The 18,051-nt window shown below is 33.2% G+C and overlaps 1 protein-coding gene across 1 annotated transcript in view; it reads right to left on the reverse strand.

Moving 5' to 3' along the window:
• Nell2 (neural EGFL like 2) overlaps window positions 1–18,051 on the reverse strand; it is a 377,837-nt gene that overhangs the window by 171,703 nt on the left and 188,083 nt on the right. The window contains exon 13 of the mRNA XM_046435982.2: window positions 12,663–12,791. Coding sequence (XP_046291938.1) covers window positions 12,663–12,791 — 129 coding nt within the window. The remainder of the gene's footprint in view (window positions 1–12,662; window positions 12,792–18,051) is intronic.

An 18,051-nucleotide genomic window follows, 5' to 3' on the forward strand; every position in this document is an offset into this window, starting at 1 on the left:
TGCTAATGAGATGCTCTCTGGATACAACATAAATTTCTTCCCTTTATAGAAACATCTAAATTTTAATACAGCTATGTTAAAATGTCATTCTAAAGAAAAATACATACTACTCGTGCTTATTAAAAAATTAGGTAAGGTATATAGTAAGTAAATTAAAAGTAGTAAAATGAAATAAGCATAGCTTGAAGACGGCTTTGTACCATCAATTTACTGTTTGTTATTTCGGTAAATGATTTTGGAAAAATCATTTAATTTTCAAGTTCTTCAGTTTTCTCAACTATAAAACAGTAGAATATTACAATGCCTGCATTAGAGGCCTGTTAGATAAAATAAAGTTAATAAATGTAAAAGGCATTTGAATGTCTCCAAAGAACCAAATACTCATTAGCAGTTGTTATTGCTTTTTATTATAAACCTATTGACAACTTGTTGCAGAAAAGAAGGCAGCAATTACTTATTTTCCATTGAATTGTGCTCATATTACTTTGTACAGAGACTGGAATTCTCCTATAATGCAGAATAGGAAAGAGAAAAAAAGGGCATCATTTAGACAAAGGATAGCATTAAAAGAAACAGGAGAGGAAGAGACAATGTTTTAGCCTTTGTTGTTATTTAGTTTTTGTTTTAAGAAGGGGGAAACAAAAAGGAAAATATGTATTTAAATTGGATGTGTAAATATAATAATTTAGAGTTTATGTTTAAACTCTGATCCCTAGCAGGTGCTAAACAAATGTTTAAGACTCCAATCCAGATTTAACTGGCATTTCCTAAGCAGTTTCTATGTACTAGGTCTTCCATGCCCATGTGAGTTGTTTTACAAATTGTAGATAGAATTAAAATTTGGGGTAAAGATACAAAATGTTCACTAAAAGCAATGGTGGAGATGGGAAAACTTCTAGGACTTGGGGTCCTTTTAATATGTATGACATTTATCAGCACACATATACTTTAAGAAAGAATATTTTGAAAAAATAAATTTATTTCCTTGTACTACTTAGATAATTTCTAAATTCCCATGCAGAGCAATTTAAAATAAATGAAATCCTCTTTGGGCTACAAAACTCAATATTACAATTAGACTTCCTTGGGTACAATATAAATATAACTCAATACGGTTGATGTTTATCTTGAATTATCCTTTTTAGTGATAAGATAGCTTAAAGTTGACTATCTTTAGCATATCTAAGTACTTCAGACCATCAATAAACAAGTATTTCTTGATCTCAATATTGCTTCTAAAAAGCTTAGGAGAACTCAGATAAAATTAATAATCTATTACTAGAAGACAGACACATTATACTTGGAAGAAACACACAGACGCACATATCTAAATCCCTTAATAAACAGCATAGCATTTAATAAAGTATACTACAATTGGACAATTGGCTATAAACCAGTACAGAATAAGGTGCTAATTGTTCAGTCAGGTAAAAATAAGATTTGAGAAATTTAAATCTATGTGAATTTAATTCATCTTCAAGAAGATTTTCCTGATGAATTAAATGAGAAAAAGCCTAGAAGAAGCCTAGAAGGATGATTAGATCATAGCTTGTTGGAACAAAAAGCAAAGATATCTTAGTCAAATTGTGTTAATTTGCTAGGGGCACAATAATAAAGTTCCACAAATTGGTAGCTTAACCAATAGAAATTTATTATCTTATAGTTTTGGAAATCAAGAGTCTGAAACCAAAGGGTTGGCAAAGTTGATTTTTTCTGAGGACTGTGAAGGATAATCTGCTGTATGTTATACTATTGTCAATATCTGGTGTTCTTTGGCTTGCAGATATATCACCCCAACCTCTGTCTGCAAGTTCACACGACACTCTCCCTGTATGCCTATGTCAAAATTTACTCTTCTTATGAAAATAGCAAGCAGAGTGCAAAAGGAAGCACTAAGACTTCCTCTTTCCTTAAAAAGTTATATCTGAAATACTCCTATTTCCAAATAAAATCATATTCTTAAGTAAACATTCGAATTTTGGGGAGACATAATTCAACACACAACACAGATGATGCATGATGCACAAAAGAAATTATCAAATAGCTGGGGGTGACCTGTCAAGGACTAATGGATGGATAGCTATGTAGGGACAAATGACATAAAAACCTGGAAACAATGCAAAGGAATGTAACTCTTATGTGGTGATGAGCAACAAGATACACCAGGCTTTCAAGCAGAAAAAAATGATATTTTGTGAATATTAATAGGGAATGGATCCTGGATGAGTAAAAGTAGGTAGAGACAACAGAAACAGAGTGACTAAAGACAAGGTGACATGAAGTGACAAATGACATCCATCAGAATCAGAATGAAAGAAACTGAGTGAATCTAAGAGAAATAGTTCTATCAATGAGGAATTACTGGGGTAGGGGTTTCAAACCATACCAAACTCTTTCTCATATTTTTGTTAATAAAAGAAATGGCTCATAAATTTACTTTAAAAATCGTTAATAAGGCATCAATTACTAATTTTGTAGTTATTTGTGACATGCAATTATATAAATGATTTATTTATTTAAAACGCTTTTCCTGTTCTTGGTGTAATAATTAAAGACTTGGAGAGCAAAATCACCAGTGATTTTAAGAGTTTAAGAATAGGAAATTCTTCATTATAATGCACTCACAGGGTTGTAATTTCTAGTGTTTTGAACATGAAGGGGTGCTGTATTTTGTCAAATGCTTTTTCTGCATCTATTCAGATGATCTTGTGATTCTTCTCTTTAAGTCTATTGATGTGATGAATTACATTTATTGATTTCTGTATGTTGAACCAACCTTGCATCCCTGGGATGAACCCCACTTGATCATGGTGCACTATATTTTTGATATGTTTTTGTATTTGGTTTGCCAAAATTTTATTGAGAATTTTTGCATCTATGTTCATTAGAGATATTAGTCTTAGGTTTAGTTTCTTTAATGTGTCTTTGCCTGGTTTTAGAATCAGGGTGATACTGGCCTCACAGAATGAATTTGGACGTGCTCCCTCTTTTTCTATTTCATGTAATAATCTGAAGAGTATTGGTATTCGTTCTTCATTAAAGGTCTTGGGGAACTCAACTGTGTAACCATCCAGTCCTGGGCTTTTATTGGTTGGTAGACTTCAGATGGCATCTTGTATTTCATTGCTTGATATTGATCTGTTTAAATTGTGTATATCATCCTGATTCCATTTGGGCAAATCATATGACTCTAGAAATTTGTTGATGCGTTAGGTATTTTTGTTTTATTGGAATACAAGTTTTCAAAATAATTTCTAATTATCTTTTGTATTTCTGTAGTGTCTGTTGTGATATTTCCCTTTTCAGCATGTATGTGAGTAATTTGAGTTTTCTCTCTCATTCTCTTCATTAACATGGCTAATGGTTTGTCAATTTTATTTATTTTTTCAAAGAACCAACTATTTATTTGTCAATTTTTTTAATTGTTTTTTTTGTTTCAGTTTTATTGATTTCAGCTCTGGTTTTAATTATTTCCTGTCTTCTGCTGCTTTTGGTGTTGATTTGTTCTTTTTCTAGGGCTTTGAAATGTAATGTTAGGTCTTTTATTTGTTGACTTTTTTCTTTGAAGGAATAAACTCCACAGAATGAACTTTCCTCTTAATACTGCCTTCATAGTATCCCAGAGATTTTGATATGATGTTTCAGTGTTCTCACTTAAATCTAAGAATTTTGTAGTCTCCTTCTTGATGTCTTTTATAACCCATTGTTATTCAGTAGCATATTATTTAGTCTCCAGATGTTGAAGTAGCTTTATGTTTTTCTTTATCATTGTTTCTAATTTCATTTCAGTATTGTCTAATAGAATGCAGGTAGTATCTCAAATTTTTTTGTATTTGCTTAGAGTTGCTTTATGGCATAATATATGGTCTATTTTAGAGAAAGATTCATGAGCTACTGAGAAGAAAGTATAGTTGCTCACTGAAAGATAAAATATTCTACATATGTCAGTTAAGTCTATGTTATTGATTGCATTATTGAGTTCCATAGTTTCTTTGTTCAGCTTTTGTTTGGGAGATCTATCCAGTGGTGAAAGAGGTGTGTTAAAGTCACCCAGAATTATTGTGTTTTGGTCTGACTCTTGAAATTGAATAGAGTTTGTTTGATGAACATAGATCCTCCAGTGTTTGGGGCATATGTATTTATAATTGTTATGTCTTGTTAGTGTATTATTCCCTTGAGCAGAATGAAGTGTCTTTCTTTATCCCTTTTGATTAACTTTAGCTTGAAATCTACTTTATTTGATATGAGGATGGAAACCCTGCTTGCTTCTGCAGTCCATGTGAATGCAATGATTTTTCCTAACCTTCAGTCTGTGGATGTCTTTTCCTATGAGATGAGTCTCTTGGAGGCAGCATATTGTTGTTGTTGTTTTTTTCCTCCAACCTGCCAGCCTATGTCTTTTGATTGGTGAGTTTAGGACATCAACATTCAGGGTTATTATTGAGACATGATTTGTATTCTCATCCATTTTTATTTATTTTTGGTATTTAACTGGACTTTGTTTCTCCTTTGATTAGGCATTTTCATTATAATGTGCCTTCATGTAGATCTGTTGTAATTTTATACATTTGTTGTCCTGTAAGCCTCTTGTATTTGATTTTCCAATTCATTCTTCATGTTTGGGAAATTTTCTGATATTATCTCATTGAAGAGATTGTGCGTTCCTTTGGTTTGAAACTCTGTGCCTTCCTCTATCCCAGTAAGTCTTAGATTTGGTCTTTTGATTTGGTCTTTTGATGCTGTCCCATAATTCCTGGATGTTCCGATCATGGTGTTACCATCTTCACTGTGCGGTCAACTTTACTTCCCAGATTATATACTTTGTCTTCATTATCTGATGTTCTGTCTTCCAAGTGATCTAGTCTGTTGGTGATGCTTTCTTTTGAGTTTTTTATTTGTTTTATTGTTTCATTCATTTCAAAAATTTCTGATTTTTTTCAGAGTCTTTATCTGTTTCTTGAAGTAATCTTTTGCTACCTGTATTTGCTCGCTTATTTTTTTGTTTGTGTGATCAATGGATGCCTATATTACTCCCTTATCTCTTTATTGCTGTCATCAATGGTTGCCTGTATTTGCTGTCTTATCTCTTTTTTGGAATTATCAATTTTTGCCTGTATTTGCTCATATTGGTCATTCTTTAGTTCACAGATCATTTTAATTATGAACATTCTGAACTCCTTCTCTGACATTTCATCAACTGAGCTGTCCATGTTTTCTGTTATTGTAATATAATGGTTTGTGAGGGGCACTTTCCTCCCTTGTTTTTTCATGTTGTGTCTTCCTTTCTTACAGTGTGGATCTGAGATATTAGAATTTCTACCCTAAAATCTTGTAGTATCCATGGAAATCTGCCTTTGCAGATTTGTACCTCACCTTGGTGTTGGGCTTCTAGAGCCTGCCAGTGTCCCATGGTGGATGCTACTGCAACTAAAGGTGGTAGCGGCAATAGCGGTGATAACTCGAGATAGGAGTGGAAGTGCCCAAAGATGGATGCAATATCTTTCAGAGATAGGGCTAAAAGGTTGGGCCTTTCACTGGCTTTGGAATGCCTGCTCCTAGATGCAGCTGCTTCTAGGCCCTGTCTGTTGTCAAAAGGTAGAGGCTATTTTGTGGGGAAGGTTATGGTGACAACTGTAGTGACTCAAGATGGACATGGGTGAGGCCTTGTCTCTCAAGTTGTGTTTGTGTGAGGGAATGGACCCTGGCCTACTCTGGGCCTGGGCTACTGCACAGGTTGGAGGAAGCAGATCCCTACCTCATTCTTTTTTTTTTTTTCCTATACCCATGTTTTATTTATCTATTTATCTGTTAATGGACACCTGATCTGGTTGCATTAGTTGGCTACTGGGAGTTGTCCTGCTATAAACATTGGTATGTATGTGTACCATGTATAGCAGGCTAATTTTAGTTTTCTGGATAAGTACTAGGATAGCTGGGTCATATAATAGTTCCATTCCTAGTCTTTTGAGGAATCTCCATGTTGCTTTACATTGTGGTTTTAATAATTTTCATTTCTACAAATATTGTATAAGTATACCATTTCCCCTACATCCTTGCCAGAAATTATTGTTCTTTGTATTTTTCATTGCCGTTCAAATTGGAGTGAGATGAAGTCTCAGTGTAGTTGTGATTTACATTTCCTTGATTGCTAAGAATGGTGAAGGTTTTTCTGGGTATATGTGATGATCATTTGTATTTCTTATTTTAAAAAATATCTGCTTAGATTATTTGCTGATAGGATGATTTTTTTTTTCTTTTGGTGTTTATTGAGTTCTTTACATAGTCTGGATATTAATCCCCTGTTGGAAGAACAGCTAGAAAGATTTTCTCGTATTTCTAGGTTATCTCTTCACACTCAATACAAACCAACAAAATTAGAAATGAAAAAGGAGATAATCTCACAAATATATTTGAAATCCAAAGGATCATTAGGAACTATTGGGAAAACTTGTATTCTGATGAATTGGAAAATCTAGAAGATATTGACAAATTTCTAGACACATATGACCTACCCATATTGAAACAAAAGTACATAAAAAACCTAAATAGTCTAATATCAAGCAACAAAAATGAAGCAGTAATATGATGCCTTCCAACAAAGAAAAACTCAGGACCAGATGAATTCTCAGATGAACTCTACAAGATATTTAAAGAAGAACTAATGTTAGCCTTCCTTAAATTGTCCTATGAAATTCAAAGTGAGAGAACACTCCCAAATTTAACCTAGGAAGCCAGTATCATCCTTATACCAAACCAAGAAAAAGACACATCAAGAAAAGAAAACTATAGACTAATAACTCTGATAAACATAAACACAAGAATCATTAACAAAATGTTAGCAATTCACATTAAAAAACATATTAAGAAGATTACATGGCCAAGACAGTTTCATTCCAAGGATGCAAGGTTGGTTCAATATACATAAATCAATAAATGCAATTCTTCACCTAAGAAGAATTAATAACAAAATCACATGATCATATCAAATATGCATAAAAAGCTTTTGACAAAATCCAGCATCCATTCATATTAAAAATACCAGAGAAAGTAGGGATATAATGAACTATTTCAACATTATAAAAATTATATACAAAAAAAACCCTAAAGCAAACATCATACTGGAGAAAAACCAAAAGCATTTCCTCTGAAATCAGGAACAAGATAAGATGTCCACTCTGACAACTCCTTTTCAATATAGAGAAATCTGGCAAGAGAAAGAAAGTAAAATGATACAAATAGGAAAAGAAGAAGCCAAATTATTTCTGCTTGCTGATGATATGATCCTACACTTAGAAGTCCCAAAAATCTCCACTAAAAGACTTCTAGTGCTGAGGAACCAATTCAACAAAGTAACAAAACAAAATCAACATATAAAAGTCAATAGCTCTTAATCTCCAATAATGAATCTGCTGAGAAATCTGTACAAAGTAGGTTCCATTCACAATAGTTTCAAAAATAAAATAATTGAGAGTAAGTCTAATCAATGAAGTGGAAGATGTCTACAATGAAAATCATAAAACAATGAAAACCTTAGAAGATAGAAAGACCTCCAATATTCTTAGATAGGCAGAACTGATATTGTTGAAATGGATATATCACCAAAAGCAATCTAAAGATTCAACATGATTCCCTTCAAAATACCAATGCCATTCTTCATAGAAATAGCCAAAATAATCCTGTAAAATACGGAAGAATAAAAGGCCCAGAATAAGCAAAGAAATACTGCATTTTCCCTGCAGTCATTTCTCCTCTCTCTTCTTTCTGGCCATTTTCATCTGAGCAGTTTCATTCTGATGCACCCTCTGGTCATAATGTTCTGCCTCACTTCAGCCCCAGTGATGTGGAATTGTCTGACCATAGACTGCACCTCTGAAATGGTGAGCAAAATAAACTTTTCCTCCTCTAAATGGTTCTTGTGGGGTATTCTGGTCATATTAATGAAAAGCTGATTATCACAGTACTTGCATAAAAACATGAAGACCAATGAAATAAAATAGAAGACATAGAGCCATAAAATAGTCACAGTCATGTGATCCTTGAAAAAGGTGCCAAAAAACATATGTTGGAGAAAATATAGCCTTTCTAACAAATGATGCTGGGAAAATTGGATATCCATAGGTAGAAGAATGAAACTAGATCCTTCTCTACCACCCTGCACAAAAATCAACTCAAAGTGGATCAAAGACCTAGGAATTAGACCAGAAACAATGTAACTACTAGCAGAAATCATAGGGTCAACACTCCAGCATATGATCACAGGCACTGACTTCCTCAATACCATTCCTAAAGCTCAAGATATAAAACCAAAAATCGATAAGTGGGATAGCCTCAGATGAAAAAGCTTCTGCACATCAACATCATTTTTTTTTCTACCCAGTCTATTCCTTAAGTGAACAGCATCGACATTTGCCGTTTTCTTTAGGCTCGAAACCAGGGAATCCACCTCCAAACCTCTCTCATTCTCTACAAGCAGTAGTTAAATCATTAGAGTTTGTTAGTTTTACCTCAAAAATGCTCTCAAAAGCATCCACAACTCCACATCTATTTTTAAGGCTAGTCACCACTGTCTATCATGCACTAGTTTTCCTGCATCCCATTTTACCCACATACATCCTGCAGCTAAAGTGATCTATTTAAAACACACATGTGATCATGACATTTCTCCACTTAAAACCTTTCTTTAGCTTCATTATTCTTTTTTGCGGGGGGGGGGGCGTATTGGATAGTGAATCCAGGGTCACCTAACCACTGAGCAATATCCTCAGTCCTTTTTTGTATTTTATTTACAGATAGGATCTCAGTGAGTTACTTAGGTCCTCGCTAAATGGCTGAGGCTGGCTTTGAACTTACACTCCTCCTGCCTCAGTTTCCCTAGACACTGGGATTACAGGCATAGTTTCCCTTATTTTCATTGTGAAAACTTCACTCTTTAGTGTGACCTTCAAGGCCCTGTTTCCCATCTTAGATCCCATGAGGCACCTCTCCCTTCCTCTCTGCCTTTAGTTATTGGCGTTCCTTCAGTTCTCAGAATGTGATCTTTCTATCCAGAAGTCTTTAGATATGATTATTTCTATACCTAGGAGATTCCCTTCTTTCCTATCATTCTTTCTAAGGCTAGATGATTTTTACCTTCTATTCAGTTTTCCTGCATCCCATTTTACCCACCTACATCCTGCAGATTTGAGTGACCAAATCTTATTTTCAGAAATAAGCTCTTTTTTGAAGCAAAAATCCCCCCCAAATCAGATCCCCTGTTAATCTATTTTTCTTTCCAGGTACTTGCCACATTCGCAATTAAATATTCTTTAATGTAATGATTAGTTTATTATCTATTTTTCTGACCTGAGAGGAGTATCAGTCATGTATAGTTCCATTTTCTACTTTATCCCTAGCATCAGCTCTGTACAAAGTAGGTACTCAATAAATATTTGTCAAACAAATAAATGAACTTCAGCATTTACCAATGCTATACAACCCTGATCAACCAAACCATAGTAAAAATCAATAGTCTCAATTATAGCTGTGTCATTAAAGCAACCCAAAAGATTTAGCAAACAAAATTTACATTACTTACAAACCGTCACTTATTTTTTTTCACGTCTGATAACAAGTCTAATTTTTTACAGAACCAGAGCTCTATATGGGAAAAGGTTAATAAGTAATATATAACATTGCCTAAGTACTTTAAAAAGGTATTACTTCTAAGAAGTCAAAAATACTCTCAAGATTAGCAACAATTCTAGAATAAAAAGAGAAACCAGCCTGTAATCCCAGGAGAATCGAGTAGTTCAAAGCCAGGCTCAGCAATGGTGAGGTTCTAAGCAACTCAGTAGGACCCTGTCTCTAAATAAAATACAAAATAGGGCTGGAGATCTGGCTCTGTGACCAAGTGCCCCCGAGTTCAGTCCCCAATAACCCCCCACAAAAGAGAGAGAGAGAGAGAGAGAGAGAGAGAGAGAGAGAGAGAGAGAGAGAGAGAGAGAGAGAGAAAACCAAATTTCATAGGAATACTTCAAAACCTGTGTATTGTGGTATGAAAAAAACAAATCAATAATATTAGAAGTCCTTATATATGGCAATTCAAAAGTTCTATAATAACCCAATGAGTCTTTCCACCATTTTCTTAACTTGTGAAGATTATATATTTAAATGACAAATAATAATAAGCATACAGATGGAAATATTTTTCAGTATGATACATTAAAATTGGAAAACAGCTGCCAATTTATCTATACCTGAACATGCACATAACAACTGAGTGACTAAATCTTTATGATTAAATCAATTTTAACAGGTTGCACTGATAAAGAATGTAACCTAAATCTCTAGCTTCTTTCCTTAAAAATCCTTCAGTCTCAATAAATAGCAACATTAGCAATACATTGATCTTACTCCCAACCTTGGATTTAATTCTCCACTGCAATAAACTACGTATAAGTAAATATGTACCTCCTCTTCTCCTTCTCTATCACTTTCCTAATTGTGTAGCACCATCTTTGCCTGCACAACTCCTATAGCTTTCCAACTGGCCTCCCTGTTTACACTTTTGTTCTCCCCCAAAAACCCAGCCCTACAGTTCACTTCCACAGTCAGAGGTACCCTTTCTCAGACAAATAAAAGCAAGTCACTCCTCTGCTTGAAACAAAACTGAAATCCTTATAAGCCTCCCTTATAAGCCTGGTCTCAGCCTAATTCTCCATCTGAATCTTATAAATTAACTTCTTTATCACACTGCCCTTTCAGTTTCTAGAACATTTCAAGGCTGTTCCCACTTAGGGCCTTTCCACTTGCTATTCCTTCTGGTTTGAATGGCTTGTCCCAGATTCTTCCGTGGCTACTTCCTTATCATCAAGTCTAAGATTAATCACCACCCTCACTTGATCCCTCTCCCCAAAAGCTGACCATACAGTCTAAATTAATCCCAGTGCATAAAGTAGGTACTAAAAAAATACCTAGCACATTACCTTGTTTTATTTTATTCCTATTACTTTTCACTACTTCCAATTTTCTTCTCTATTTCTATGGGTTCTCTTATCTGTTTCTCCCCTAGAATGCAAACCTCCTGTACACAGGGATGAATAATAATAATAATATTAATAATAATTATTTGGTCCTTGGGATTGAGTCCAGGGGTGCTTTCCAACTGAGCTACACCCCCCCAGCCCTTTTATTTTTTATTATGAGACACAGTCTTGCTAATTTGCTGAGGCTAACCTTGAACTTATAATCATCCTACTTCAGCCTCCTTAGTTGCTAGGACTATAGACAGGAACTCATTAGTCTTGCTCACCAGTTACTGTTCTATGCCTAGAAAACTACTTGGTACATAGTAGGTATTATAAATAGGTATTATAAAAGTGAACATACTCAACAGAAACAAAGAAAGAAGTAATTCAAGATAAAAATAATTATCATAAAAGTAAGATTCAAAAGCACTTATTTGAATTTGTATCTTGTGATTTCATAAACACATTAACAATATCAATGAAGCTTATATATATGATATCAAATATTATAATGAAAATACATTTTTAGTAAGAAGTTCACCTCTAAATTATGTAAGAATAAAAATCATTAGGTAAGGTTCATTTTTTTATACAAAAATCTTTTAAAATGAGGAATACTAAATAAATTGGCATCATAAATGGGGGAGAAAGTCTTATGTCCTCCTTTCAGTGAAAATGGAATGGTCCTTTTAGGACAGAATCAAACCCACTAAAATAAACACTTTGATCTAAAGGTCAACTTTAAATATGAATAGCAATTTATAAGACAGAGGAAAATCTATTTCAGTCAGGAAACAATACAAGCTGGTCTCCCAAAGGCTAACAAATCTTCCTGTAGATAAACAAAGGCTTCATGCTTACTTGAGGTTCACTACCTCCAAGACCCTATGGTATATGCTTGGTTTTTGGAAGAGGTAAGTCTAGACCCATCCAAACCTTTCAAAAGACCCCAAATACCACCAAATAAGATTCATACTTGCAGGATCCAGTGGCTTGTCACACAATTAATAGGAATGATTTAAATGTATGCCTCAAGGAAGGGATAAATTACTACATGACTTTGTGGGTCTTCTGGAACAGTAAAAGTCACAAGTCCATTGACCATATCTGTACTGTTTCCATGAGAGAATAAACTATCTTGGATATTAGTTAAATTTTTTAAAGTAACCAGAAAATAATTTACTCCATCAGAGCTATTTACTAAATAGCACAGAGCATGAATACAACCTCTGAGGTAACTTATCAAAGCAAACTAAATAACAGTAGACATTCTATCTTCCTGTTAATTGATTGCCTTTGTTACACAACATTGTCTGGAAAAAAACTGACTACAATTCTAACTGCAAGCCACAGTAATCATGTCAATATGTGAACTATCTGAATATCTAATTATGAAAAAAATAAGGCTATTTCACAGTGGAAGTATTATTCTAATTCAAGAAACCAGCCATATTAACTTATTAGTCTGACATATAGCAGATAGCTGAAAAACTTTAATTTGAAAGATAATTATTTTTAGCTGATTAATATGCTTCAAATTAAATTCACTGCTTTTAATGGGCCCATCAACTTGACAACCTGGGAAATTAATAAATTTTGCATGCAGTAATCCTAGGAAATTTATACAGCTGAGCTACACATCATTATAAGGATTACCTTCACAGTAGGCATTGTCCTCCCGAAGAGCCCTAAAACCATCTCGACAGCTGCACACGGCCCTGTCATTCAGATTTCTGCAGACAGAATTCTCCATGCAGTTATGCCTCTCAGAACAAAAGTCATAACCTGTAAGAAAAAAATCTATTAAAATAAATAAAACTATGATAAAACAAATAGTTTTCATCTCCTTCATATTTTATTTCAAATATTTTCCCTCAATTACTTTTTAAAAATTAATATCTTCATCAAAGTTTATTAGACATCACGCTATAAGTATCAAAAACTCTGATTTATGTTTAACCCAATTATTTCATACTTCAGCTAATTCCACATCTTTCTTGTTTTTTGACAATATAAATGCTACCCAGTCTCTAATATCTAATTATAGCTCTCCATATACCTGAAACAAAGAAATAGTCTTTCAGTCCAAAATGGAAAACATTACAATAAAGATGATAGAGCAATGAGAAAATAATATGAGCATTACTAGTATCTGTGGTTAATACTGAACAAGCCAGATGAAATGTGCCCATTGTATATTTATGAAACGAAACACACAGCTTAGCTTCTTTTAAAAAAATTCTGAAATGTGTTAAAAATGCAAATTACATCACTTTAATCTAATTTTCTCTGGAGATCTCAAGATAAAGTATGGCCGCCCAAAAGACGAAGAAAATTTTTATGAATTACAGGGATTTCAAAGATCCCAGAGTCTTTATAAGAGAAAAGAAAAATGGAACTTTTATAAACAGTGACACCAATCATGTTCAATTTCTCAGGATTTCTTTCTCCTGTCTGAACCCCTTGTTCAAGGAACATCTAAGAGTCTGAAATGAAAAGCTTGAACACTAGAATTCATATTTAATGGAAATTACATGATTATACATCATTCAACAAAATTTTAAATTGCCTAATGCATAAGTTATCTACCTAGTTTTCATTGTCTAATGGATTACTATTTCAGAAAATGTATATAAAAGAGGACAAGAATAGTGTATTTCATGTAGCTTAGAATAAACTCATATATGCATGACCAAAAAAAAAAAAACTTTTACTTGAGAAAATCTGAAGATGTGAGTTCTAAATTATGATCAAACTGAAGTCCATTCTGATTGCCTGGCAATACTATTTTGAATATTCCCCCAGAATTAAAATATAACCCCCCCCCCCGAAATGCAAACATGACATATAGTAAAATACTACTGGTACAGCAAAGAAAGGTCATATTCCAAAAACATAATAATACCATTAAAAAGAAATAGTAAAAACCAAATAATTTAATGATTTCAACAAAAACAAGACATAGTTGTATGAAGACCACAAAAATATGGTAAATAACAGCATTTAAATCATTTGTCAACTTATCTTGACAAGATTCTTCATAATCTAAAGTCTCAGGATTAAGGTTGAATATTTAGGAGTAAAATTCTTGAGAGGAGGAAATAAATGTAAAAAACAGTTTCTCCTAGGGTCTTTTTATTTCCTTTTTTAAAAAATAGCTAAATTGAGACCATATTTCTTAAAATGTATTATATTGTCTTTAAACAATGCCTGAGGGAAAATAATTTCAGATAAAAAGCCCTCTTCAATATCTATTTCAATAGCTCAGAACATCATCAAACTAAAATTTAAAAGCTTCAAAATATCACTTCATATTTATTTTAAATGAAAATAAAGTTAATTAAAAAATGTCCCACACTTTAAGAAACACAGAGGATATATCAAGTTCTATCACAGTGCTAAAATTCTGTGCAATTCTACCTATAACATTTGAAATAACATTTAAAGACCTGTGAGTGTATCATTTATGTTACATTTTTATTTTTCTTCTTAAGTTTATACTTTTCACAACTATCTTTCAACTTTTCATTTTGCTGACTTCTCTCTCCTATTTTAAAAATATATACCCAATATTATCTATGCTACCTGATATCCACATCTATTACAATTCATTTTCATTCCTGCCTCAGTAATGTTGAAACAACTTATCTCAGCTTCTAACAAAATGCATACACACATCATACAGTGTTTAATTGCTCCAAGAATTTCCCAACTGTAAGGTGACAATGTGATTCTACTTTCAATGTTTTAGGTAAAAGTTAGATGGCTTTTCATTAACTCAGAGACTTAAAAATTAAAAATTTCATTCAAGCAAATTTTGATTTATTATAAACAATGTCAGATAGCTTTTTTGATTTATTCTTAAAGTTGATTGAATGCATTGGGTATTTTACCACTTGGATAAAAAATGCCAGGGTCAAAAGGCTACTACTAATGGATGGAAATTTAGAATCAATTAAAGGAGGTAGAATGCTTCTACAGGGAATATCTTCCAAAAATCAGAGTACAGTTTGACAAGATATAGTCTATTATCTTCATGTTTGCATCTTTATTCATATGTGCTTTACTTTTGGAGTTTGCAAACCTGAGTTTAAATCCAATCCACCTCTTAAACTGGCTGTATAAATTACTAGCTGTGTAAGTTAATTAACCTTTCTAAGACTTCAGTTTTTCTCACTTGTAAATTGGGATAATATCTACCTTGTAAAAATGTCAGGTTCAAATGAGATTATCTATATAAGCATAATAATCTAGTATTTGTTAATAACTAAAGCGATTAGAGTAATACTAATATGCTAAAACCAAATACGTCAAGATTCATAGCATAGGAAAAAAATCTAATATTTTCCATAGACAGAGGAATGGACCACTTATCTAACACAATCTAGCCTTTAAAAAATTTTTTTCTTTGGGATTTTAAACTCAAGGATACCAAGTTTTCTACTCCCTATGTAAGATTTACAAATGCCCATAAAGTTTTGTTTTCTTCTATTAAATATAGACTTTTCTAACAAATATTAATATATATCTCTATATAATTGGAGAAAAAGTGAAGGTTGTACACAAAAGGTGATGGTATGCCTAACAGTAAATTATCAGGAGAAGGAGATTACAATAATTTCATGGTGAGTATTGTTGGTTTTGTCTATAGACATCTATTCCTTATTTTTGTGTTGGGAAGGGGGAGAAACCTAGTTATACTTTGGATGAACCATTCAAACCTATGTCAGCCCAGGTGCTTAAAGGAAAATGGGCTCTACCCATTTAAAGCTACATCAGTCATAAAGCTAAATCAGTCAATGCATTCCACTGGCTTACATAGAATAATTTGTTTAGTTCAACCTAATGAAAACCATGAAACTCAGTTCTTGGACTTTTATCCAACTTTTCTTCTATATACCTGAGTACCATAATGACATCAGCACAAGAATGTCAAGGATCTACCTGAGAACACATATAGCCTGAAATCAGTCAACTCAGAGGAGACAAACAGATATACATCTAGACAAAGGGGTAGGATTTGTGATCTAAATTAAGCTTCACCTGAAGCTAATTTATCCTCTGCTTGTTAGAGTACAACTGTTCTGTATTTATTTATTTATCTGGCTTAGTCAATAGAATTGTGTGTTCTATCACTCACTCAAAAAGGAATGCTAACAGGGCTGCGGTTGTGACTCAAAGGTAGAGTGCTCCCCTAGCACGAGTGAGGCCCTGGGTTAGATCCTCAGCACCACATAAAGATAAATAAATGGAATAAAAGTATTAAAAAAGAATACTAACATATTTACATGTTGTTTGCAAGATAATGTATTATCCTAGTGTTTTCCAAAGTGTAGCTCATGTACATAGATGAACATGAAAAGGAAATATTCATAGTAATGGATTTCTTTTAATTCATATAAAAATACATAAATCTAGCAAATAACTGCATTATTTCATAGATACCATTACTTAATAATGAAACTAAAAATTTTTTTAAATGAGTTGACAATCAACCTAAAAACAATGTTATTAGTGATACACAGATATCAAGAATGAAGGTGATAATTAAATAAGGGGAAACTGTATTATGCAGAAAGGAAGGAGAACCATGTATACCAACTCAGCCTTCTCCATGCGGATGCTCTCTTATAATTACGAGGTATATTGAAGTAAATAATATATTAAAGTGAGACATGCAGTGAACAGGACTTAGTCCTAAAACCAGAGAATGGGGGTGCTAAGGAAGAAGAAGGCGAAAGGGAGGAATACAGATGTAAAGCTATATATATATTATTTCTGACTCTAAGAGTCCTCTCTGTATCACTGAATCTGTATTTTGTTATTTGTTATAAGCTTCCTTGAAAGGGCTCTCAAATATGAAAAAAGAGAAAAAACTTTCTTGCCTCATTTCTTCTGACCTGTTACAGCAGAAGATAGCCAGCTGCAGGGTACCTAGAAAACAGTCTTGGAGGGAAACTCAGCTTAGTGCCTAGCAATTTGGAGCCTTATTTCAGTACACAGCTTGGTTTCTGACCACTGACCAAGCCTCTGGTAGAAAGGTCAACACTTTCATCTCATGCTCTGACCTCAGGGAATATTCACTAACTATTTTTGAACAATTTACTCTTTTAGATATGAACACAGCATCTTTAGCATTAGGCAAACAGGCATAGAAACAGGAGACCAATTTTATTAAGAATAAATTTGTCACAACTTTTGTGTAGGAGTTGACTCAAAATTTAAGACTTAAGAACTGGACTCTTTTTTTAGTTTGAAAGTCATAAAATGCCAGAAGAACTTGTTTATGTATTCTGCATATTTGAAGACAGAAACAGATGCAATCTTTATTATAAATGGTATTAAATGTACCAGGAAGGATCAACTTGTTCAATTTTCATTTGAGGATTATCTAAGGCAGGAGTTCACAATCCTGGCTGCAGAAAAAATAATTTATCATAGAATTTTAAAGGATGTGATACCAAGATCCCTTCTCATATCAATTATTTTAGAATCTCTGGCAGTAGGGACATGTCACAGTATGTTTTGTCATTCAATTTTTAAGTGGGCTATGTAGACACTAATTTTTAAAACTGCAAACAACTTGAATATATCACAATTTACATAACTAATTTTTCCATTCTTAGTTTGCTTTGTGTAATATATTGGGCTCCTTTAAAAAGGAAATGGATGTACAAAGGGCTTCTCTTGGCACCTGAAAGGCTCTATCTTAGATTCCTTTCTTTTTTTCCAATCTTTGTACCTGCTCATCTTCTGAACTTTCTTTTTTTTTCCTTTCTTTTTTTATTTATTTTTATTTATTCTGATTTGTTATATATGATGGCAGAATGCAATTCATTTTGTATTACACATATAGAGCACAATTTTTCAAGACACCAATCTTAGTTTTTTAATAAAACTTTACCCTACTCAACCTTAGCTAACTTTAATGCTATTCATGTATCTAATCCCTGTGTAGCACCCAGACACTTCTAAAAGGTAACTATGGTCTCATTTTTTTTAACCTAGATTCCATTTGTTTTGTTTTTATTTTTTAGTTTTTATT

This window comes from Marmota monax, unplaced genomic scaffold, assembly GCF_021218885.2.
Source record: "Marmota monax isolate L192 unplaced genomic scaffold, Marmota_monax_Labrador192_F-V1.1 WCK01_AAM20220418_F8-fsc00012, whole genome shotgun sequence".
NCBI lineage: Eukaryota > Metazoa > Chordata > Mammalia > Rodentia > Sciuridae > Marmota > Marmota monax.